We start from the raw sequence: 26889 nt of genomic DNA on the forward strand, positions 1-26889 counted from the left end.
GCCAGGATGACACACACACTGCCTACTGTCCCATCATGACCTGAACACAACACAATAATCTGGAATTAAACTTTGACACGAGTGTGTGTCAGCCAAAGCACAATGCTGCCGTTGGCATGATACTTAACAAAAAACACGACCACAGCCACTTGACAGAAACAGTCCTTTAACCACAGAGATGTAGCTCAAAATCAAACAACCAGTTCACTCAGCATATTATCATTTGTGGAATAAATCCTTAGTAAAAGTAAAATGACATGAGTTCAACAACACAGAATCAACATGCAAATTGGATAGCAGCACTTACATTTTGGTTGCCCCCGTCTTTGAAGCCTTGACCACTGAAATCATGATTGTCATACTGCGAAGACAAAGACAAATACATTTCATGAGTCTGTCAAGTAGCCTAATATATGAAGAGGATTTTGAAAAAAAGTAAAGTCCCCACTGATGAAAGAGGAAAGTTTCAGACTGCTGAAGGTTGAAGGTTCAGGAACTGAACTCTCTCTTTGGCTTTTCTACCACCAGCACAAATCCTCTGAGCATTTATTAAAAATTCCTGTATCCTGGGGACTGAGCAGCATTACACCAAAGAACACAAGGATGAAGAAAAAGGGAATTTGCTTTTCTGCTCTCTTTCTGCCACGTGGTTCAGTTCAAAGAAACCACAAGGGACTGAGCTTTTTGCCCTAAGGTACAATATTCATGTTGCTTCAGAGAATGTAGTGTTGAAAAAGCAAAAAAAGGTACAGAATTATTCCTCGGTGACTGGTCATATAATTAGGAGAAAGTGTATCTGTTTTGTTGTTGTTGTTGTTGTTTTGTACGGAGAAAAAAATTTGCATGTGCAAAATTCAGTGTTTCAGGAATGAAGACAAGAATGGTGATTTTCCTGTTTGTAGTCATGAGTATCTGAAATTCTCACAGAGTTCAAGAGACCATGTTCTGGGGTCTCGGGGCAAAAATAAACCTGAAAAATCCTGTTGATTTTATGTTGTGTACAATACATCTAGTGTGTATGTTACATTAAGTTAAATCCATTGAACTGTAGTATTCCTATGCTGCAAAAACACTGCTTGTATTGAATTGTTTTAACAAAATGTAATTTAGGAATGCACGCTATGTAAGCACATTTCTAAGCTAAAATAATGACGACCTTAAAACTGATCTTGACAGGACTGAAAAGAGTCTACAACCAGCAGTTAGCAGTTCTTTGGGGCTGCAGGCACAGTGGTGCGACATGCTAATGTCAGCTTTGCCAACATGCTCACAATGAGAATGTCATGCAAACATGCTGATGTTCAGCAGATATAATGTTCACCATTTTAACCATCTTAGTTTATCATGTTATGTTAGCATGTTAACACTTGCAGCTGAGGCTGATAAGAATGTCAGTCGTTTTAAAAAGGTACTTGGTTGCTATCTACATGTTCTCATATCTGTATGTGTGGCTGTGAAAACAAATATGCCGCCGGGGCAAGCAAATCTACATCTAAAGAAAAGTATTGAAATCATAAATATTTTGACCTGATGATGATGCAAGATGAAAAGCTAAGGGATAACCAGAGGGGGGCATGAATGTTGTACCAACTTCATGGCAGTCAATCCAGAGCTTTCTGTTGCCTTCCAAATGGCATGATATCTCAGACCGTCAAGGGTGGGGTGCTGGTGCAAAGTCATAAAACAACATTCACTATTTGCTGTTACTGTTTGGCGACATATTTGGTTTAGCCAATTTCATCTGTTGCAAACCAGTGTGACCAATGTGTCACTCACCTATCCTACTGCACTCTGGCCACACTCAGTCTCATTTAAACCCTAGGAGGAGAAACTAGGCAAAAATATTTGAAATAAGAAAAAGGCACTGCTAGAGAAAGAAAATCCAAATCTAAAATTATTCTTCAAAGATTTTCTCCAGTAAGGAGAGCTCTGCCATCCTGAACTGAACAGTGAGGGCACACGGCAACTCAGCACTTTCATCCGAAGAGGAAGCAGTCGCTCTGACAGTGACTGGTTGGAATCTATGACATGGGACTACTGTTTATCTTTGTTCATAGTATTATCCAGTGAACAAGGTATTTACTGAGCTAAGAACTTTGGCAAATGTTAGTGGCAAACATGATGAAATGGCAAGACTGTCAGATTATGATTTCACTGATGTCTCTAGACTTTGTTCTGCATGTAAACAAGGGCAAGACTATATCATGAAGGTACAGTATACAGACCCTGAGTGTTGTAGTACTTAAGTCTCTGTGTCCAATTTTGCCTAATAATTTGGGAAATACAGACTGCTGTGATGCCTAAAGTCAGCCACCTTATAGTGCGACAGTTAAATGCCAGCATTGGTCCAACAGGAATGAAATCCTAAAGCAGTTTAATGTAACAATCAGCTTTAGAAAATAAGGCTCACAGAACTTAACTACCAGGTAATGCAGCTACTTATAATACTAACTGTGTGGAAATGTCTTGAAATGACCTGAGTCCTATATAAAAATGCAAAATTATGAATTAAAAATGTGAATAAATCATATAAAAAGTTGATGTTGATACTACCCAGAATTTAAGGCAAACACTACCAACATCATTTTGAACCATATAATCTTGTCCAGTTTACATGTCAAGAGGAGAAGTCAAGGAAGGATATCTGTAAGCCTGCCCTTGATGCATGTCTTCAAACCAATTTAGTGATGACTGCGATTGTCTCTGATGCTATGATGATATGTGTTTGTAAAGAAGAAATGATCTGAATATTTCATATCATGTTGTGACTAGTATTGTGATCAGTATTATCATGGTACTGTAAAAATGAGCTTTTAAAACTACAAATAAAATTAGCAAATTAGCAGTTTGCATAACATTAAAATATTAACACAGCTAATACTTCAGCCTATGTAAACATATGAAAACAATATTAAATGTACATCCGCATTTAACATAGCCTGTCTTTGAAATGCTTGCTCCAGTGTTTGTGTCACTGCATATGACAACAAGGGACCAGTAGCATCACTGGGTTCACCTGCTGCACGCCTACTTTGTAAACAAGGGAAGAGCAAAACAAAGCCACGTTGCAGGCTGCACCTGCACCTGTGTCCAGTTAATAGGCCTACTAAACGTTGGGACTTTTACAGCTGTTTCCCATTAAACTGGTAACCGATTCATCTGCAGTGTTTTGTTTGTATCTGTGCCTCTGTTTGTCCGACTATGTTCATTTTTCTTTCTGCTGTACTCAGGCCTCTTGTGCAAAAGAGATCTTGATCTCAACGAGATCACCTGATTAACATACAGGATGTCTCTGTGTGGCAATAATTGTTCATGCCTTAGTCCATCTAGTGACTATGAGGAGCCAATAACTGCATGACTAGTAAAATAATCCAGACAATACATTTGAGGAAATGAATACTCAAAGAGTCTCCAGTGTAACACAGATAAAGACAGAATTCAGAAATCATGCAAGACAACACTGAAAAAGCAACAAGTAAGTGTATATCATATAACTGCTCAGTCATAGTGGTTGATTAAATCGGGGATATATACAAATTCCTGATGGTTGCAAAATTTAGCAAGCCAAGCTTATTCAACTCCTGCTACAGTGTGAAGTAGCAAACATGATTGACAGGTCAGCTGAGTATCTACCTGACACCAGGTGTGGTTTGTTAACTATCAGATAACAAAAACAACATGCCAGACATTTACCAACCCCCCCCCTCCCGTCAAATACTGCAATATTTACACTGTGACAGACATTTTTGTCATGCCTTGTCATATGTAAACATTTACAGGTTTGGCGACACACTTGGAGTATTTAAAAAAAAGTAAACAGAACCTATAAATTACCAAATTACTTTTCCAGAATCTGGGAACTCTGGACAAATTACAAATCCTTAGCAATGAAAACATTTCAGACATAAACTATTGATTCCTGCCGATTTTAAACCTCATGGCTGGCAAAATAATAATATAAATAAATAGCAACAGGTCATCACATCTTGAACAACCTTTCTTTGTCTTGGAAGAAGAAAGGTTTGCTCTAAATGTTGTCAGTGAAAAATCAAGGTGTACCAGATTCTAAATGTGAACATGCCAGTTTGGCACCCATGCTGTGAAATATGAGTCATTCAGTCTCATGCACTGGTAGTATAAAAACTCAAACAGCATTTGCTCAGTGCTGCTGGAGACTATTTATTTTGAAAGGACTGCTTATCTTCACCCAGCTCCCCCAAGTTAAACTTTGTACATCCTGTGCAAATACACCTCACACCACCAATGTACAAAAACCAGGCAGACGTATCTTATCGCTTTACCTGTGTGTCACAGGGGAACAAAATACAAGCGTATTCTACTGTCATGCTTATTGTTAATGATTGTACAAAAGCCTTAAATAAAAAATGAAACATTAATCCACTGTAATAAATGGAAACAAATATCTCTCTCTGAATGCCACCACCCAAGTAGTTAAACCCTTTATACACTGTAAAGACCTTTGTTTTTGTCTGGAGGACTGATCCTTTCTTTTTTATACTGCTTTAACATTTCAAATGCAGTGTCTGTACCTGTGAGCTGTCCTGGGACACCTCCACAGAGGGAGGGTCTGGGCTGTAGACGGTCATCATCTCGGGCAGGGCCAGCTCCTCAGGCTCCATGCCCCCGACAGGCCTATAGTTTGTCTCCAGAGAGCTCTTGTCCTCCTCCTCGCAGAGACTGTTGAATGACTCCTGAGAGGAAGCCCAGTCCATGCAGTCTGCAGGCACACTCCTCCCAGCTCCTCCACCCACTACACCCATCACTAGGCCACTCCCACCTCCTCCTAGGCCTCCAGCAGGTTTGACAAGTGGTGTGGAGGGGCTGCTGTAGCTGGGAGAGTTGTACTGTTGGAGGTGCGTTTTGTAGGAGACCTGAGGGTACTCCTGCCTCATGTCCCTCATGTCGGGAACAGAGGAGCTCATCCGGTGGTCCATGCTGTGTTCCAGCTGAACGAGGTGCTTTCTTGGGCTTGTCTTGCCTCGCCGGAGGTGTGGCAGCATCTTCTGGCGGAGATGCTGCAACATGCCTGGCTTCTTGGAGTCCATGATGGGAGGGAGTTTCAGTCTTTGTCTAAGATCTGGACATCACCGACAGCTACAGTAAAACAAACAGAGAGGAATCAGTAACTGTCATATCCATCTTCAGCTATGACATAAAACTACAATTCATCAATGCCTGCCTCAGCGTTTTTACAATTCCAGACATTCACTACTGGCTGAGAAACTCTCAATCTGACCAAAATATTCCTCTGTTGGCCACAAGTAACTGATAGAAACTGTTAAGTACATACAATAAAGCTCCATCAGGTCTCGATCAGCCCTCAAATAATTATCCTCCATGGAATGAGAGACATAAAACAAATGAGGAAACTGATTTGAAAGTAACTGACAACAATAGTTTGAGAAATTAATTCATTAATCTGTTAAATGTGAGGCTGGCTGAGGGTTCATATTTAGTGTAGAAACATGTGCACGGTATCCAACCAAGAAAGCAAATGCATTTTCCAGAAATATATCAATTTCATTTAAGTCCTTTTTTTTCGTTATTGAGTCATCCCTAAGACATACAGTCATCACTATGTGTAACCACAATCACCCTCAGTAATGCACAGTGCTGACCTTTACTGGAATACCTACACTGACAGTGTATTTACAGAAAATATCTCATTGTTGAAGCAATCAACACCACACTTCAGGAACAGAGGCCTAAATACTGTGATGTCAGAGACCATTGCGTATAGACAACACATTATCAGCTCTTGGAATAGAAACAAAACGGCAAAGACGGAAGTCAGGAAGAAAGAAAAGAAAAAATCTTTAGCAAGCATCAATGTAAACAGTCGTCAGGAAACTAATGATTATCTATTGTTACACAAGATAATCATTAAATAATAAATCTTTCGTCCGAGTCAAATGTCAGCAGATTTTAGCAGGAAATTGGTTCTCTTCCAACTTTATTTTATATTATCTTAAAAACCTAACTGTGAGTTCTTATCAGGAAAAAACAAATTGCATGCAACAACCTGCAACCACCAGATTACAGCATGTGGAGCTGGGACACATTGTACTTAATGCCTGTTTTAATGTAATTGGATCTAATCCATAAGAATTTACATAATTAAATATTTTCACACACAGACTCGTTTTCATAGCAGACATTTTGACGAAAGGAAAAGCACGGCTGCTACACATTATATGTACAATGTGTCTGTTCTATTCAAGTGTGCAGGTAGTTATGAAAGTGAGCCAGCGTGCACACCACCAGGAAACAGCTAGAATTCAATCATCAGACTAATTATTTACACTTGCGCTTTTCCTACTGTGACATGTCGAAATGTCTCAGATTAAAGAACACATGACTCGGCGATGCTTCTGTTTGAACATGACTCTATAAGCTTCCTGACGTATAAGCACTCCGGGTGATGGAGGAAGTATTTTATGTAGTGCCACTGAATTGCTTTGTGTTACACTGTACAGGTATTCACTCCACCTTTTGGAGGTTTGCCTAATGTGATTATCAATAAAAACATGGTGTGTTTTTCGTCGAATGTCATTCTTGGCGTGCAGTTTCACAATGTCATTCATGGCTTGTTAGTTAAAATGTGTGTGTGTGTGTGTGTGTGTGTGTGTGTGTGTGTGTGTGTGTGTATTTAGGTGAGTCATCCATCAGTCATTCAGTTTACCCACTGTAGAGTCACTCTCATTATGTAAAACATCTCTATCACCATTTAAAATGAAGTGAACAAACAGCAGGGAGGAAGACAAAGCAGTCGGTGCATATTGTGCTGCGTCATTAATGCTTTAAGCTGTCATCTCTCTAAATGATCTCTGTAATACAAACAGCACAGTACCTGCCCTGCCTTCTGACAAAACCTGATTTTGTACAGCAGCAGCCCCATAAGCCTCTTACTGGCCTCATACTTTGTACTGTCATTAACTGCGACCAGTGACCCGCCATGTTATCAGCTGGTAGGAGGAAGTGGAGGAAGACAGGGGGAGGAGACAGATGAAAGAATAAGACAAGAATCAGTGTTTACAGAACCCACAGAAAAGATGACAGATGTTAGGAAGTATAATGGGGCTGCACGCCATGCAAAATATTTATCTATATTGTGGTTATTTTGACAGATATCACAACTGCAATATGAGTTGCAATTTTGGTGGGAATGGTGAGTTCTGCATTTCTTCTTCACTGAAAAAATTGTAAAAAAGTGATGTGAAAAATGTTTAGCTGGTCTGTACCACAGAGACTTTCCCTTGCATCTGGAATACTGATACTGACAATACACTGATAAAAAAAGTACATCGACAATAACAGCAGGTAATCAAAGTTTTCACAAATTTTTTTTTCCCAAAAGGGATTTCAGAATGAACAGTTAAGGCTAGAGGAGGGCCAAAGCAGTTTTGCCAGGAATTAGTCTACAACCACTTATCTCTATATCTAGTTTGGAGAGAATGAGTAAACTAATGACTCAAATATCCTGGATTCAGAATTCTCTAGCCTGACCCAAATACAAGGATTAGATGGTGGATGACTGAAAGGGTGAGAGAGAGACAGCAGGCAGAGGTCTGACAGCGGCCTGACACCGGATCTGTCTATTTATTCAAGTGACGACTTACTGAGATGAACCCTTTATATAAAGTATACAGTTTTGTCATGATCCGGTACATTAGTGTTTCAACAGATTTGCTGTGTCGAAATAGTTACAAATTGTTAAGATTTGAGTTGACTAAAACTTTTAAGTCACAGTGAAATTAATTTTTTTTTCAATGTCCACATCTCAAAATATATTTTTTAGTATTTTTAAATCAGAATATCTCGTTCCTATTACTGCTACAAACTACTTTTCAATGACTCATCTTAAACACAGTGGTGGTTACATAAAGTTATCGAATCAAATATGAATGGGGGTGACAAGCTAACCCCATCCATCATATAAAAAGAAAAGAAATTCACTGGGCTTGGAGGTCAGCGATACTTAACTTACAGCGTGCAGGCCAAATCTGCCCCCCCCAACCATTTTCTATTTGACAACAAAAATAAAATGATTCCTACTGGGTTTTTTTGTACTTGTAATATGAATAAAGTGCCAGAATGCATAAAAAATGCATCAAAATAGAGCTTGTTTATAAAATAAAGTGGCAGGAGAAGACACCCTGGACTCCCTGACAGAGGTCTGGTCTATGCCTCAAACGAGCTGTACAGGGCTGCTCCATCCGGCCCCTGGCCTCCTGTCATTTTGCGAAAATGGCCCCCCATGCAAAGCAAGTTCAATATCCCTGTCATAGGTAGTACACAGAGTAATATATTAGCGGGTAAACCTTTCTTTACACTTGCACAGATTATAGCTGAGGTCTGATTTATTGATTTCATCCATATCCAACTCCTGATCAACAACACAGGTAAGGGAAGTGTATATAAATACTAACAGTCCCCTGCAGCTCCAGAGCTCTTTATTTCTCCATATTCCCTTCGTCTACTTTTGTGATCCACTGACGTCTTAAGGATTTGACTCTAACAGAGGGCATTCTGTCCACCAATCTCTTTCTGAAACTGCCACTGGAGTTGGAAATGGTCAAAATCTACAAATAACTGTTATAAAAGCTGCCCAGATCAATGTTTTTATATTAACAATGGATCAAATAACTGTGTTTTAAGGTGTAATTTTATTATTTTTCAACCTGTGTGCCTCTTTTCTCTTGTTTTGTGTCAAAGCAACTTATGGACACAATCATTTTTTAAAGTGTTCCAGTGTTGAGAAAGAGAGCAGCAGCCAGCGTCCGCAAAACAGGCTGCAACGTGTCCACCCAAAGCACATGGCACCATCAGTTTACCACCACTCAGTGTACTTGTTTTTACCACTGACATGCTCAGATTGTTATCATAAGTGATGGTTAGGGTTAGAAGTACAACATTTTTCTTTTCCTTTTTCTGATCCAGTCTGTTTGTTATGGTGTCCAATCTGTCTTGCTCAAGGAGATGTCTCATTCTGAACTCTCAGAGACCTTTTCAGCATTGTCAAAATCAGCAAAAACTTGATGTTGGAAATATTTCAGATAACACTATGCTATACTTTCTGTACTACAACACAACAAACCCCTCCCAGCACTCCTCTCTCCAACTGTCACTGACATTTCCACCATTGTTTTTGCTGTAATAAGTCACCCCTCGCGAAAATTCACGAGACTTCTCCTTGAGCGAGATTTCGTTACATGCACTAACAAATGGACCAATCAAGGATGAAGTAAAGAAAAACATTTTTTTCTCTGTAAGGTCCTATCCATAATGTTGTCAAACACTTATATTAAACAATCTGAGTCTGTCAGTTGCAAAAACAATCACTTTTAGTTGACTGATGTAGCGTAATTACTCCGAGTAGGTACGCTGCAGCCTGTTTCATGGCTGCCTGCTGCAGCACGCTCTCAATACTGGACCAGTTTCTGAAACTGTTGTCCCCATTAGTCACTCAGACACATAAACAGGGTCCAGTTTTAAAAAATACCAAAGTTTCCTTTAGGTGGAGGTGGCTGTTGCTATTTCAATTTTAGAAGATTTTAATATGTCAGTGAGGTGTTTGTGGCTTATTAATGTAGGTCAGATCCACTGGCTCTAAAACACCATACACATCTTTCTGTATTCAGTAAGTCATTTTCTGTTGAAACTTTCATTAGATTTTGATAATGTTAAACAGCAGTCAGTTCAGACTGCATCTAAGGTGATGATGTCTGGAGCGCACAGTTGTTTGAGATTTTTATCTTATCACTCCCTACTTGACCAGGTCTCTCTTGAGAATGAGACTCCATGTCTCAATGAGATTACCTGTTAAAATAAAGATTAAGTATTCATTCATTCATCTTCCATAACCACTTATCCTGTTAGAGTCGCGGGGGGGCTGGAGCCTATCACCGCTGACATTGGGCGAGAGGCAAGGTGCACCCTGGACAGGTCGCCAGACTATCACAGGGCTGACACATATAGACAGACAACCATTCACACTCACATTCACACCTACGGGCAATTTAGAGTCACCAATTAACCTGCATGTTTTTGGGAGGAAGCCGGAGAACTCGGAGAAAACCCACTCTTACACCGGGAGAACATGCAAACCCTGCACACCACCCTGAGTTCGAACCAGGAACCCTCTTGCTGTGAGGCGACAATGCTAACCACTACACCACTGCACCAAACTATTCCAGATCCTCTAAATATAGACATGATGCTTCTGTTACTTCTTCTAATAACTGACACTAAAATCATGACTGCATGAATATTTCAGCCCAATTGAACGGTGACTCGGTTATCAGAAAAAGGAGCCCTAAAGGGAGCACCATGCTGTAGTTCCACTTAGAAAACAGGAAACTAGAATGTCATTAATCAACCATTATTACTGGCCACAGAAGTCAAACCTGTTTCACCGCCTACAGGTCTAATAGCATGCATCTCTCTCGTCAATGAATTGTATTGGCAGGGTGTTTTACAACTTACACTCGTGTCAGAACATCTTACAGTCACCTTTCCAGGACCAACAACTTTATAAGCAACCTGCAGAAATGAGGTCAAAGGTCAGTAGAAGTGAATATGCCTACGACCCCCGAAAGACTATGTAAAAGTCAAGCAACACGAAGAAAACGTTTTTTTGTATTGGAGGTATTTAGCAGCTGTTTTAGCCAACATCTACATTACTGAGACTGGGATCAAAACTGTAGTGCTGAGGTGGATCTTAGTTATGCTCTGTACACTGCAGTCTTTATACAAAGACCCTCCATATCAATAAATACTCTGAATAGTGCCAATAACCAGCGCATCCTGTACTAACTACAAGGATAGACAGAGAGCATCATCAGAGCACAAAATGCCCAGAACGACCATGTGTACTAACAGTAGCCTACTACTAAAGCGTCACTGAACGTGACTGTCTGCTTTGACTATAAAATGAGTTCAGCTAATAATGTGTGTTTACTGTTGGTGTGGTCCAAAAAAACAGGCCACCGCTGATAAACAGGGTGCGAGTGGAATCGTGTAACTGAGATATACAACCAGGAGGCCACACAGCTGAGGGAGCCATGACATTCATCCGAACTGCAGTCAAGCCAGAGGGGTCAGTCAGACTTAACCTGGACTAAACAGATAGAGTTTGAACACACAGACTCCACAGCTGGACAGATACGGTCAGACCAGCCAACATTCCACTTTCTAAACGGGGAGAACTACATTTTTTTTAAATGTTGATTTCAAGTTTGAGTTTAAATGGCAAATTACGTCTCTTTCACAGTTCACTTCTAACACCAGCCCTATCTGTGGACACGTGAAGGCTGTAACGCAATGCCAGCCCAGTTCAAGGTAACACTGACAAAGCATCCATCCATCCAGACAACCTTGTCCAGACACCCGTCTCACTAACCTCACTTGCATCACATTTCAGTTTATCTGACTCTCTTACGCAAAGAGAAATTCAGTGAGATGGCCAGAATTAAACCACACTGGACTCCTACATCACCATGAACAAGCAGCTGACACGGCAGATGTCAAAGGTCTTGACGTTTATCAAACATGGCTGTGAACCTAACATGATAAGGGATGAAAGAATGTATAAAGGACACATGAAATGACCAAGATGATTAACGAGAAATTTAAAACAGAAAAGTAACGCACACCAAAAATTATAATGAGGTGCTGATCACTGGCAATAGACTTGATTGCAGAAAACAAGTGTCGCACACTCTGGCTCCAGATGTATTTCTTTTATTTCGATGATGATTTGGCCTTTGGTCCTCCCTCAAGATGTTTGTCGATCTTGAAGAAGGCCCAAAAGCAGAAACATCATCAAATATAAGAAATACATATGGAGACAATGACAGCCTCAACTGTTTTGTTTTGTGCACAGCCCAAAGATATTTATTTTACTGCCATAGAGGAGTAAAGAAGCCAGAAAATCTTCATATTTAAGATGCTGGAATCAGAGAATTTTGACTTTTTTTCTTTAAAAATTAATCAAAACGATTACTTGATTATCAAACTAGTTGGTGATTAATTTAATTGTTGACAGTAAATCGATTAATCGCTGCAGCTCTACACACTTGGGATTGCATTGCCACAAATCAGACAGCTATGAGTGGGGAAATGGTGAGATTCTGTATGCAATGAGCCTAAGCCGCTGTTATTACAGGTGCTGGAACAAGCTGATACATGAACTGTACTGATGACTGTAAAACCATGCACTTCTACTGTATTTCTACTTTCCTTCCCAAATGACTTCACCTCCATTTGAATAAGCGAAGACAGTGTTTTCACAAAACGCCTGAGAGAGGACAAATAACAAAAGGTTGTGTTTTAAAAAAGGAGGTTAATCTGTTTTTACACATGAAAGCACTCCTGACAGGACTGATTTTAGAGATCTAAAGATAAACAAGCCATGATTTTGTCTGGCCCAAACAGACAGATAATAAAGGCGCTAGTACAATTTTGAAATTACCTCTGTGTGAATTCTCATCTTGATAGCAAATGCCTAATAATCATATAAAAATAAAATGGTAACAGTCTTCTGAGGCATTTAATGGTTTTTTTTTTTTTACCCAGTCAGTGTGCTGAGTTGAGCAACAGCATCACAGCTCTGTCTTGTTAGAGCTAGACATGAAGCTATTTCCTGAAACTATTTCACACTTGGTGGTTTCTACACTTTGATATGGAACACACTGAAGTTACTGCAGAAAACACACAATAAACATTACAATAACCCATGCATCAGTGAAAAATCTACAGGTCCAGTGAACTGCAAACTTAATGGCTGTCCGTTTAGTGGTTACAAGCTTTTGCACGCTGGGACAATATTAGCAAGACCTCTGGGTCACTGAGATGCTGGAATTTCTGTGGGGAAATACCCTTTAGCTAGAAATAACCTCAAACAGGTTTCAATTTGCATCCGGAGTTAGTGACAGTGGGCTTTTTAAATTATGATATTTATGACAGTATCTCTCAAAAAATTAGTCCCGTCGACGCCATCCACACACTGCATCAGCACTGCTTTACAGTGACCCGCCGCTCTCTAAGAAAAGACCAGACCAATCTCCATTTAAAAATAATGCAAATAAGATAATATTCTCTGCATATTGGAAAACATAAATTATAATATTCAATCTCAAAACCATAGACGAGTCGATTGGGTTGCTCTTTCATTCGGCATGTAGCACATATTGATCAACGAGTTACGGAGAGAAAAAATGACACCCAACTTCACAGTAGCAACACCTCTTTGCGTCCAGTGTGTTGTACAGGTAGGTGGCCAAGACTGCATTCTTACTGAAACAGTTTTGTTTGATATCATTGACGACAGCCTCTTGTCAACATGAAAACTTTTTTAAATGCTGCTGCACAAGACATGCAAGTCTGTGTGTTACAGAAAAAAGTATTACCAGCACAGAGTTTGACCTCAGCCTCTTTCCATACATATGAATTTAAATATAAATGTTAGACTCCAGGCCGCTGCCACTTCTCACCTGTCCGCCAGAGGAAATGTTTCCAGACAGGAAGAGGGGGCTCACCTTACCAGCCCCACCTCACCGACCCAAACAGGTAGGCTAACTGAACTTGGTACCTTTCTGCTTCTCCCCTAGAAAAGACAATAACGAGTGAGGTTTTACCTTTTTCCGCTGTTAACAACCTCCGACGAGTTTCCACAGTTCACGTCATGTCTGCTCAACACTGGGGCCAGAAGAACGAATACTCGCTCAGAACATCGACCGTAGTGTGAGGTTCTTACGGACTTCCTCCTCAGTGTGTGTGTGTGTGTGTGTGTGTGTGGACATCAAATATCAAGCCAGACACAACCTCTGTTAGATTAACACTTTCAAAATAAAAGCCCTGCCCGCGAGCGCGTGAGCCAAAAGACACCAAAAGAAAGAATAGAAAATAGAGAGATAATAGTAAATAGGAAAAATTAAGCATTTTAACACAGTTTTGAAATGCATTTACATATCTATGAGTGCAACGTGCAAGCTGGTTATACATTAGACGGCGTAGTTTTAGCCGTCAAATAGCCTGAACAGGATAAGCCTTTCAGACGTTATCATCAGTTTGATATTATAATAATATTATGGCAATATTTATGGTAAGTTTAATACAAATTTGGTTTATTCAACGCTACTTGCTGTAGTTTATTTTGAAAGTAAAATGTATGGTTTCCGGTAAGCTATAACTCCAGCTAACTTGACTGAGATGGAAGCATTGCATAAGTGTTTGGAGCATGAGGCAAAAATCCCATAGCAAATCGAACCCTATGTTGTGTTTTGAGTAATTTGATTGCTCTCATTTCTAGTAACTAAAAGATTACTCAAATTAAAGACACTTTCCCCAAATGACTTTACGTCAATTTAGGTGGGAAAAATAGTTGGGTGATGTCACACATTTGGGACTGAGCAGATGTAAAACAAAGTAGTTTTATGTTCATGTAAAAGGAGTAAATTGTGTAACTATACATACTACTGTATGAGTTTACTGTGAACGTTAGCTGTGTGCATGTAAAACTGAATCGTTAGTCAGTTGTTCTTACTGATATGTCCACCATCAATCTAAATTAAATAAATAAATAAATATTTGTTGGACGTATTTCTAGAGCAGTCTTTTGTGGCTCACATAAACCTAATCCTTTTCTCAAACAGCTGTTTTGCCTTATCATACCCATTAACCTTGGTACATGTAATCCCTCCACCCCCCAGTTCTCCACCTCAGTGTACTCAGTGAGTGAGGCCTTGGTGTTCATGGCTTTCTTTTTATCTGAGGTAGTGTAATCCTGTTGCTCTTATCTACTGACCAAAGCTCCAAATTTGTAAATGATGTGAGATGGTATCAAAAACACAGCCTGGTGTAGGACTTAATTTCATCAATGGAGCTGCTTTAAGGCTCGACTCACATGTAACCTCTACACACTATTATCTTTTCACACAGTAGATCATATTTTACGTGGCAGATAATATCAGCTGTTTCGCCACAACAGGTGATACACGACACCTCTCACATCAAACAGCTGTCTGCTCTGGATCCTCAACTTCCTCCCCTTGATTCATATCTTACCTCCTGATGGGTTGTAGTAATTCAATTCTTGTTCCAGTTCTTTAACACACATGGTTTAAGCCAGGTCTGCTTTATGCAGATTTAGTGTACCGACTACATCCTCAGTGAACTACATAGTTCCTGTCTATTTGCAGCAGACTATTGTAGTCTAACAATCACAACAATCCAATCTAGTACATACTGATGTTATCAAAGTCCACCCTTCCTGTGCTCTAAGCAGCCAAATTGACACTGTTTTTTCCCCTTTCATGTCTCATTTTTGCATTCCTATGAACCAAGTACCATGACTTCAACACAGTTGTGGTTTGCACAACTGTATTTTCCACATTTTCCATGTGTGGTCGCCATTCAGATTCCAGACACCTTTGTTTTTAAGGTATCATTGAAATGCTCCGTTGCTTTTTACGTATTGTGATGATAGTCTTTTCCACACCGTAATCATTTATGAACCCAAGATTTGTTTTCTCTCTTCTGTTAAGAAAAAAGTACACCAGAAATGTGTTGCAAAACTTTCTCTCAGCTGTCATTCTCTCTGTCTCAGATAGGTTTCTTCCCATCCACACGATCATTCAGTGGAGACTCTGTGGTTACTTGCAGCTTTTGCACCCCTCACCACATGCCGCCTTGTACTTACCCACGCGTTCCATTTTCTCAGCGTTAACCATGAAGTTCTCAGTCACATAACCATTCAGTAAATTCCCTTCTCCAATAACCTCAGGAGACTTGTTAACTCTCCTTTTATGAGTTTAAACTGATCCACTGTCATCCTGATGTGCATCAGTCTGTATGACAAAAGCATCTGTGTTGTGTGCATTTACACATTTCTGTACACCATGCTCATCTGTGGTTAGTTATGACTAATGTGTACATAATTTTTATAGTAACAATGCCTTAACGTCATAAAAGCAGAAATACATCATAACCCTGTAAACATTCATCATGGTATGAACTTCTGCTCATATTTCATTCTGTTTGCATTTTTAAGTTTAGCTCCTTCAATTGTGCCTTTTAAATACACACTAGAGGAAGAGACCTTATGTATAAACGCACAATCAAACACACAATATTTGCCATTAATAAAGCAGATTTCATCTCTCATCTTATCAGTTTGGCTGGATTTGGCCCCGCTGAGGCTGTCAGACAAACTCAGACAGTTTACTATCTATTGGCATGTTTGTCTTTTCCGTTTGTAAAGCAATAAAAGCTTGATTGATTTTGTTCATTGAAGGTTCTGTAAGCAGCATTCAGGGTATTAAATATAGGCGTGAACCACTATTTGCTATATAAAGATTGTAGTGGAGTAATGATGACCTGAGCAGAGAATTAAGTCGCGCTATCTCTGTATGTTGTAATAGGGGCTGCTCTGTGGGTTGTCGTGATAGCACTGTTAGCTGCTAGCTACCAGCTCAGCCACCTCCATGCTGAGAGCCACGTGCAGGCAGTCAGGTGCATATCCATCCATTTCATCCCTTTTTATGCAGAAAAAAAACATGAACGGAAATGCCAAAATTTCAGAAAATTCTTTTAGAAATATCACAATAAAGTTTTTACACTTGGGGAAGTAGAAAAGTTTGTGAACTGATAGAAGGTAAATGCAACTAAGTGCAATGAATCTTCGTATCTGGATGGCTTTTAACACGTTTATGTATTACACATGCATTGTTTTCCTTCATTTGAAGTTCGACTGGTGCTCTTCTGCAGTAGCACCTGACTGTAGCATTAGCACCACCTACTGCTTATTTTGATGAACCAAAAAGCACATAAATTTGCAATTTCTTTTGCAGATTTTCTGAAAAATCTGTTAAAATTTGTTCTACATTCAAATGGAAACCCAGCTATAGATACACTCTGAATGTTGCATGCAGCTCCTCAAAAAATTCTAGACTGCATTAACCTTTCCGTATATTTTTGGAGACCAGTTTCCACATAATGCAGCATGGTGTACTTCACAGAACAAATGTATCCAACAGACACTTGATGAGACGGGAAAGGACAATGCCTTGTAAATGTGGCAATCGTCCATAAAAATATTCTTTTGTCAGATCTGGTGGAGGTGTCATATTTCACCCTGGCAGACACAAGAGACAGATCAACAATGTAGAGTTACACCAAAAGTGATATATATTAAAGATAGTATATACAAAACAATAACAACATATTTTGGTAGTACATACAGAACAAGTGTCCATGGCTTTAAGTTTTCAATCTAAATGAAATATTGTCTTATTCTGTGCACAATATAAAAACACACACAAATATAGAAACAGCATACTGCTTTGGCTGATATAAATAAGTGTTTTTATAAAGAGGAGTAACAGGGGTGATGTGGAGGGAGTATTGCTTTCATGTTGGACTCGTTGATGTTTCAAACCCTGAGTAGATCAGAAATTAATTGGGTGACAACCAATGGGAGACATCCAGAAGGACTTTCACTGCTTTACTACCAAAGTCATGAAGCCACGAGACTGACAGACAATATTTATCTCTCCTTTTGTGATTCCTCTGTTTGTAGTACTGCGTCCCACTGGATAAGAAAATGACAGATTGTACTGCAATTGGACCCACACTATCAGTCTGTGATGTTTAAATGAGTTATATATTTTAAAAGGACGGCATGTTATGACTTAAGTACCACCGAATACTTTCTGAAAGATACTGAAATGATTCTGACACTTCCAGAATTTTCAGACTAATTTTGCTTCTGAAAAATTTGACCACCAAATAAAAACAAAAACAAAGATAACTTAATAAAAATAACAAAACACATCAATTAAAATCCACTTTTCATTTGCATAACAGTGTCCTTCCTGTGTTTGCCCTGGTGCTGTGTCGTCACATGACTGTAGGCTCTATGTCACCCAGCTGTCCATTCGCATTCGTTTGACCGTCGGGCTCTCCCTGCCCTCTGAGCGACTCAGAGGGAGTGTGTGGAAGTCCAACCGCTGCTGCTCCTCCCGGTCGCTGCCACCCTCATGGGAGCTGCAGGAGGAGCTGACGCTGTCTGCGGGAGACCTCCCCATCTCTGCTCTGGTGGATGAGTGAGGATGAGGAGGGGCATGAGCCTGGGTCACGTACCCTGATTGGCTGAGGTGGTCGCGGGGTGGGGAGATGGGCTCAGCTTTGATGTTGATGTTGTGGTTGGTGTTGATGGAGAGATTGGAGCTCCCTGATCTTCAGATGGAGCGACAGAAAAGGAGGAATGTTTAAGGCTGAGATGGTGGAGTGAAGGTGCCACCTAGTGGTGAAACTAACACATCTGTAGACAGGGAAGGCTGGCTGATAATGAAACTTGCCTTGTGGTGGAACATATCTGCTTTTACCCAAGTGCTGCCCTTACGTACAAATTTGAGGTACTTGTACTTTGCTTGAGCTTTTTTATTTTATGCTATTTTATTTTGCACTACTTTATTTTTCAACTTCACTACAATTAAGAGACAAATAGTTTACTTTTAACTCCATTTATTTAACAACAGTTAAAAGTATGTAGAAATGTAAGGTTTTGCAAATAAAACATGAAATAAGCTTATAGAATATTAAATATTTTAATAAATTAAACAACCTATAGTAACAGTGCATACATCAGTTAAAATTAGCTCCATCTTGACCAACTAAAACAATAAAATGCTTATTAACACATGAATGCATGATGTGCAATAATCTAATAATGTAATTTATAAGAGTAAAACACTCGCAGGAGGCATTGTTTTGCATTTAGTACATTTCTACTTTAGATACTCTAAGTATATTTAGCTGAGATACATGTGTTTACTTAAAGTAACATTTTAAATTACGGACTTAAATGTGGCACCATGTACCTTTTTTTTTTAAAGAAGAGATAACGTATTTTCCTCCTACAAATGAGAAGCTGAACTCATAAGAGAGCATAGTTTGCTCAAGTCACACTCGGGTTTTCCAGCTACTGCTCACTGGTATGACCAGCAGTGATCTATGGTGACTAACAATATCTAAATTAGCCATATAAAGATCGGCATTGCTGTATAAAGGACACTCCTGATTCTACAACTCTTATCTACTTGTGCTACTGTTTCACTATGTTTTATCACTAACCATCATTATCCCATAATTGTCACTTGTGGCCACAGTGGCCACTGCTCAGGAAAAGTTACATTGTACACCTCTTGTATATATTACTACTCTACCTGTTTTTGGAGGTAATTTTTAACTTATCATTACTACACTTGGTCAACTACCAAAACTGTGTTAACAAACTGTCTAAAGAGAAAGGTGAACTGTGTGAGTTACTGACCCCAGAGAGCTCAGCTGGTGTTGCTGCCATGCTGCCATGGAGCCCAAAGAGGGGCCTGCAGGGGAGCTGAAGCCCGACAGGTCCGCGCTGTTCAGGGAGTAATCTGACAAAGAGAGAGACAACATGTAGCATAAATAGGGGCGGGGGAAAAAATTGATACAGCATAGTCTTGCGATATTTTTGTGTGGCCATATCGTGTCGTCACACAGTGCCAAGTATAGATTTTTTATTATACGAATTATTAATATTCAACTACAAGTGAAAAATTGGGTAGCATACTAGAATATTAGAATCAATTGCTTTTTAAGTCCAGACATAATTTGCAGCTGAAATAAAGGTAATAAATCACAATATATCACAATATATTTTACAGCAATACTCAACCACCTGAAACTCTTTGACCTTCACTCATGTTTAGTTTTAGTGTCTTCTGATGGCCCAAAGAGGCTCCTCTACCTCAGAAAGAGTGACACACTGAAGATATATGAATTTTGGCATTTGACAATCATCCTGGATAAAAATCCTCATATTTAAAGATACAGATTATCTTTATATGCATCTATATATCTTTGTGTCAATTGAAAACACAGACATAGCTAATCTAACCCTACCAAAATGCCCAAAGGGCTGCTTTCCATATGTAGCTTAATGTCTAAACCACCTGATCTCACAGCCCTGCAGGGTTCTTTGGGTAACAGGGTAGATATTGTGTTATTCTGGTTCTCCTGGTCTCCCATTTGAAACTTAACAGCACAAAAATAATAATGTAGCCCAATACATAAAGAAAAATAGCAGTATTTCAATGTCCTCTGGTCCTCAGGGGCTATGCTACTGACAGCAACACAATTCAAATTCTCATAATCATCAGGTACCGTTGTTGTAGGCAGAAGTGATGCCGGAGTAGACCAGACTCTGGTGAGGCAGACTGGGTGTGGTGATGGAGACCACCGGGGTGGACAGAGGCTGGCTGGACTGATTGCTGCTCAGCCTCTGATTACTCTGAAAATACAAAAAAAACCCCACATACATAGTCATTAAGTTTTTCCATTATAAGGGTGAAAGGGTTACCTATTAGAATATGCTATATGAAAAGGGTAGTAATAATAATAATAAGCTTCAGCTTTAACCTTCAGCCATTTGTTTGTTTAATTCCTTATTGTTATCTATTCCCTTTATGTGCATCATTTTTGGAAATTTCAATAAGGACGGGAACAGAAATTACTAATACTACTACTGACTATGCAGTTACACTGTACACTGGGTGACACACTGCTGCTTGTGATGCCCCATTTCAACCACATGATGTCAGTATAAACAGATTTTTTCATAGTGTCTTTCAACAGCGACTGAAAACTATTTTCCTTCAAAAATTTTAAATCTCACACACTTACTCTGTATTCTAGGCATGATCAAAAATGTACCTGCTGGTGTGTCCACTTTTCATGAACCTGCAACATCTACTTTTTATTTAATAATTAACTACATTTCCTAAAATGCCTCCAACTTCCAGAGAGTGTGTCTGATCTTGCTGGGTGTCAGCGTCCTGCTCAAGAAAACACTGAACAACGCATAAGCCTGTTGATGGATGTTGAACATTTTGCTTAACTAAAAGTCAATCAAACATTCATCAACCTGCCGGTGTCTTCCGTTAAGTGCGTAACCCTGTAAATCCATCTGTGATAGATTAATTACTCTGTATTTCAAACAGAGAGAGCCTTGCTTGTAAAACATTTCTTAAAATGCAAATCCTTATATCATCTAAAAACTATCTCATCTCCTAAATTGCTTGACTCAGTTTTGAGCTGATTTGCCACATTGAGTGTTTTGCATTTCGACTGGTAGCAGTCTCATTAAGGAATTGTAATCAGGCCTACTGCTGCAACCTCAGTGCTAATTTACTTGATTGAGTGTTTTAACCAATTAATCAAAGAACCACTAAATACCAGCAGGCAATTCATTCTTAATCAGTCACAGTCTCACATTAAGATAGAAACCAAATTGGTTTGGCACACTTCATGTCTGACTGGTGAAGCTGCTGTAATCAAAACTGGTGGCTGTTTAACTTGACACATTTCTAACAGTCATTAGAAGTTCGGTGTTGTTCCTCTCTGGGCTGTTGCTGTTCCAACCTGATAATGTCAGCAATGACATCACCCCGATGTCATTCCAAAAGCACACGCGCACGTACACACATACAAACAGTGTTACTGATACATGCCTAAAACTAATGTGCTCAAAAACAGAAAGCCATCCCAGAGCTTCCTTCCTCTTTCCATGTGTTGTCTGTGGTTTCCCTGTCACTATGAGTGACAGATGCCGTGGTGGAGAAGTCAAGTTCGAGCTAACACTGTTGATGATGATGATTAACACATGCAGCCCGGGCAGTGAAGAAAAGCAAACCTGCTCAGTTCTTTATGGATGTTGTTTGAAAGAAACACAATGATCCAATAAAATAAATAAAAACTAAAAATTGTGTTTTTGTTTGTTTGTGCAAAGCAATACATAAAGCACACTGTACAAACAAATACAGTACACCCACACACACATATCATAGAGAAGGAAGTGAAAGGCAGTTTGAAAATGATCAGAGGAGTTGCTGTCTGACCGCAACTCAGAGACATGTCATCATCTGCGCAACCACCCTCTTCTGTTGCTTTAAACATGGTGGAAAGATTAGCATGCTGTTGTTTATGGTGTTGTTACATGTTTCAGCTGCACGCCACTGTCAGCCCATAAAAACTGGTGTTTAACACTCTCACACCACTGAAAAAGACCATGCTCATCTTTAACTGCGCATGATGACAAAGTTATTTGTCATCCAGTGTTTAACAATAATCATGTGAGAAAGAGTCAAATGCTATGAAATGATAAAGATTGACAAATGCATGATCACATTTGACTCAGTGCTGTAGAGGCAGTGTGACTGCCACATGTGGGATGAAAGGGCGTGTATTCATTTACGATTTCTATATTTGAAATATAGTCACACTTTATTTCTAACTCTCACAACTATTCCTAAATGAGTCTTAACAAAAGGCTTCAACGGTAACCTATAAAGCACTTTAAATTTGCAATCCATTTCTGACTGCTGTTAACAGCAGATAGCAGGAGGAATAAGAAATGCTGTCCTTTTACTGATGGATCACTGCAAGATGTGAAAATCCCCTGCATCCCACTGCCAGAGGAGTAAAGGAGTTGTTTGGTCACCATAGTAAAGAAGAAGAAGAAGAAAAAAAACTTTCTGTTTGCTAATCGTTACATCATGTTTGAGCACAGTGTGGGAGGGAAGGGCAACAGTAAGGGAGTTAAGGGCAAATCAATAACTTCAATAACCCAGCACAGCTGCTGAATTTACAAACTGAAGGAAGAGAGACTGAAGACTCCTTCTACACAGAGCAGAGAGTCACTTCACCAAACCATGACCACGCTGTTAGATTTCATACATCTAATCATTGAAACGTCTTGCACAGTGCACTTTTTGAGGGTTTATTTGTGCCACAATTTGAGATGTGAGTAGAATGCAACAGCATATTATTTCCACATTTTAGTTCTTGAGGTGCTGTGTCTAAACCTGACTTGAACAACAAAGTGGATGAGTTGGCAGCCTATCCGAAATATCATCACCATCATCTTTTTGTGTGTCCAGCAGCCCAAATTTTATGGTAAATTACTGGAATCGTTTGTCTTTCTCTGAAGTGCATCATTTTAATTTATAAGGTTCTTTAAGATAGAGAAATTCAATCTGGCAAAATCTCATGGATACATGAAACATTCTTATCTCGCTGATAGCTGCATCGGAATGATTGGGCATTGATAACTGAGGCAGCTGTAAACAATCGCTATTTACATGTTCAGCCCCCAATATGTTCTGGGTTCAGACACCTCGCCCTAAGAGTTAACATCATGGAGAGGTGTAATACGGCCAAGAAGATAATTTGTGAGCTGTGAGTTGCGTGTCACTGTAGGCTTTTACAAAGCATTATATTTTCTTATAGGCTAGTCTACATTTTTTAAAGTGATGAATCTATAGCTGCAAAAATTTGGATGCCAGTCAGAATATGGGCCAAAAACAATTCTCCTACTCAGCCACATTTGCTGTGCTGCATCGCAAGTACATGAGTTGGGACCTGACGTGAGATTTGATCGCAGCTTCCGCTCACATTCACACTGATAAATGCCAAGCTTAGCGTGGAAATGACCATACACCCAGTTTTCTTTCATATACTTGTTTCCTAAATGAGAGCCGTTGTGTGTAAAGAAAAACAACACACAAACAATACAGATTTTTATAGCCTCTTTGCAAATGCTAGCAAGAGCTATTGAGACGGTACCTGAAGTCCTCAAACATATAAAAGATAATACACAAGTGATGTGATTACCAGGTGCGACCTCAAACTTTGCTTTCTTTTAAACGCCAGGGTTATAAAATAGAGGATGTCGTCTGTGCTAATGTGTAGCAGAGTTATCAGTCCAATGTTATGGACAACAGGCTGCTATTTGGTGCTGTGAGCAGCATATCAAGTCACATCAGTCATGTAGATTTCTAGGATAAAAAATGTGTTTACCTAATAACAACAAATAAATACTGAAATTAAAAGTAAAAACACAGCTTTCCAGTAGGGACAGAATTGTATATGGACAGAAGAAATGGATAATCACAGTGATTTCTAGAGGAGCTTCCGATCACAACAACGTTTTGATGAACAGGTTCCTAAATTGTTTGGATCCTGTCTTATAACCCCAAAGGCATTGGCTCATGATATACATATTGTCAGTTAGTGGCGGTAAAGTGCAGTAAAAGGGAGCAACACGCCAATAAAAGATGAGACCAAGACTCTAAGCAGCCAAAATGGGGTCGTTTCATGAGATATAAAATGCATGCATCTGTTTGTGAGGCCTTCAGGATGCACATAATGCATTGGGGGTGAGAAACATTGGATGTAAACAAAACTGTTAGTTCACAATGAAAAGTGAGAGACTGCAGACTCCACTGAAAGGCACTATGGATGAGGAGGAGGATTACTGGTTATGGCACTGACAACTCATGCCTTGAAGTCAATCCTTTCTGAAAACAGGCGAGCAATTCTTTGCCATTATTGATGTGAGGAACAGAGAGATCCAGTCCTCTTTAAGAGAACAATGATTTCATTTGCACACTCACCAACCATCTGGTCCAGATGGTGTCGAACCAATTGTTCTGAAAAGTTGCTGACCAACTCTGTGGTAATCTGCATCATTTATTTACCCTGTTCTCGTCTGTGTCCAACATCCCTCAGGCTTAAAAAAACATTGTGTTCCATCTTGGTTCCTGATCAACCTCAGACTCAGGTGCTAAAAAGTTTAAAGGGACAGTTCACCTCAAAATCATAAATACATATTTTTTTTCTCTATCCTGTCGGGCTATTAATCAGCATAGATAGTTTTGGTGTGAGTTGCAGAGTGTTGGAGATATCGGTTGTAGAGATGTCTGCCTTCTTGCAAATATAACGGAAAAAGATGGCACTTGGCTTGTGGTGCTCAAAATGCCCAAAACATATATTCTAAAAAACTCAACAGTAATGTCTCTTTCCAAAAAGGACTCGCTTACTCAAGATAATCCATAGACCTTGCTGTGAGCCGTTTAATTTAGAAACTATTTTCTTTCTACTGAATTACACCCATCAACCAAATCACTGCGCAGAAGGAACTGTCCCTTTAAGGCACGTGTTCCTACAGAGTCGTATATAAGCAGCTTGGAAGTGCAACCCTTTGAAAAGCACAACAATCTAGACATGGTTATAAGCTGGCAGCTGTGAATCTATCGGCTAATTTTCATTACTGCCCCCTAGTGGCCACAAATCAAATACGGCAGTTTTAAGTATGACTGTACTATCAACCAGCCTTAAATAGAGCGATTCTTTAAAACAAGTACCAAAAAAACAGAGGACATTGTTCATTCCTGTTTATGTTTGTGAGGACTTTGTTAAGGCCCTAAACAGATACCACACACACACTTACCAGTGTTTGCATCATTCTTTTGGACTGAGGGATGACCACTCGGAGGTCTGTCTTGCGGCTTGAAGGGCCCAGGCTGTTCCCAGTTGGTGGAAGAGGAGGAGGAGGAGGAGATTTGGGTGGTATGATCTTTCCCATGCTGCCTCCACCAGGTGAGCCCACAAAACCGTTCACTGAACACAGAAACAAAGAATTGACAAGGACATGTGAGATGTGATGGTGAGTAAATACCACCATTCCCTTAAGAATTGACTGACAGGTTGACTGTCAGTGAAGTATGTTAAGTATGTGCGACCTTTTCATACAAACATTTTGCTGGGATGTTTTCAGAGCCTCTTACAGTCTTTTCAATGTAAAGCACAATAAATCTAAATTTAAGAATATTCAAAGCTTTGGATATGTGTTAAAAACAAGGGGAGTTTACAGTCCCATGTGTTAGATTAAATCCACCACCAGGCTCTGAATGGAGAATGGGGGAAGTTCAGCTATATATTATACAGGAGATAATCATGAATAATTGATTTTTCTTGCTCTTGACATTACATAATGGCAGTGTTCTTACGAGACATGCTGTTCTGGGAGGGAGAGCACGAAGATGACAGGCAGGATAGTTTGCAAGGAGGACAGTTTGTGATGAGGATTTAAGATCCAACAGTATATGTAATACAGCTGACATAAACCAGTAACAAATGACACTGAGGTGCATCCAGACTCGATGAATAACACAGATGCCTCCACTAGCGCTGAAGCTGAAACCATTCAAATGTTTGGATGTTAAGTAGTCACAGAATGTCCTGCAGTACATCAGCTTGCTCATATGTTTGGTTGAAACTATGCTAAATGTACAGAGCAGACCCTCTAGATTAGCGGTTTCCAAAGTGGGGATCATGACCAACCTGCAATCACAGTCATCTGAACAGCAGATTGCAAATATTGAGCAAAGTGTGACTCTCTCCCTCTTGGGAGGATATGTATACTGTGGGTGCAGCTCAGTGTGCATTCCTCTTTGTTTACTTAAGCTCACAAAATTTGCAAGGATTTGTTGTGTGTGAAATTTTCTTAATTTGCACAGGGATAATGTAGGAAGTTAGGGACAGAAAAAATAAATGTGTGCTCAGCCTGCACCCTGAACTGCTAACGCACAACTGTACATGTGGGTTGAACTCACTGATAAGACATGAACACAACAGGGAATTTTTTTGTGACCTTTTATGTCATTACAGCTATTTTTACGTTTCCTCAAGTTTTAGTTCCTCTATAAATAGAAAAAAACCCATTAGTATTAAAATGGTATAGTAAATGCTCACAGGCTTACAAATGTTTTGTCATGATTTTTTTTGTTCTGCTAGATGATCTCAGATAAACATTTCGGTAACTGTCAGGCATTCTACTGGGTTGAGAGACAGAGGGTAAGAGAGAGAGGTTATAGCAGGTAAACCCCCCATCAGGGAGGATGCTGGGAACAGAGAGAGGAGAGGAGAGGAGAGGAGAGGAGAGATAAGAATTCTGACAAGGATCAAAAAGAATATGAACTTAACTTC

At 39.6% G+C, this 26889-nt stretch overlaps 2 protein-coding genes across 7 annotated transcripts in view; both read right to left on the bottom strand.

The window, feature by feature from the left end:
- Positions 1–13802, bottom strand: part of mctp2b (multiple C2 domains, transmembrane 2b) — a 43375-nt gene extending 29573 nt beyond the window's left edge. For both annotated transcript variants that reach the window (XM_033626246.2, XM_033626237.2), the window contains exons 1-3: positions 13659–13802; positions 4551–5115; positions 308–361 (exon numbers count right to left, since the gene is read on the bottom strand). In XM_033626246.2, coding sequence (XP_033482137.2) covers positions 308–361; positions 4551–5066 — 570 coding nt within the window. In that variant the 5' untranslated portion in view covers positions 5067–5115; positions 13659–13802. The remainder of the gene's footprint in view (positions 1–307; positions 362–4550; positions 5116–13658) is intronic.
- A 3385-nt stretch (positions 13803–17187) lies between these two features.
- The window catches only part of LOC117256615 (myocyte-specific enhancer factor 2A-like), a 56150-nt gene continuing 46448 nt past the window's right edge, over positions 17188–26889 (bottom strand). For all 5 annotated transcript variants that reach the window (XM_033626264.2, XM_033626181.2, XM_033626348.2 and 2 more), the window contains 4 exons: positions 25352–25521; positions 20227–20353; positions 19355–19457; positions 17188–18258 (listed from right to left, as the gene is read on the bottom strand). In XM_033626264.2, the coding sequence (XP_033482155.1) occupies positions 17937–18258; positions 19355–19457; positions 20227–20353; positions 25352–25521 (722 nt within the window). In that variant the 3' untranslated portion in view covers positions 17188–17936. The remainder of the gene's footprint in view (positions 18259–19354; positions 19458–20226; positions 20354–25351; positions 25522–26889) is intronic.

The sequence above is a fragment of the Epinephelus lanceolatus genome, chromosome 2, assembly GCF_041903045.1.
Source record: "Epinephelus lanceolatus isolate andai-2023 chromosome 2, ASM4190304v1, whole genome shotgun sequence".
Lineage (NCBI taxonomy): Eukaryota > Metazoa > Chordata > Actinopteri > Perciformes > Serranidae > Epinephelus > Epinephelus lanceolatus.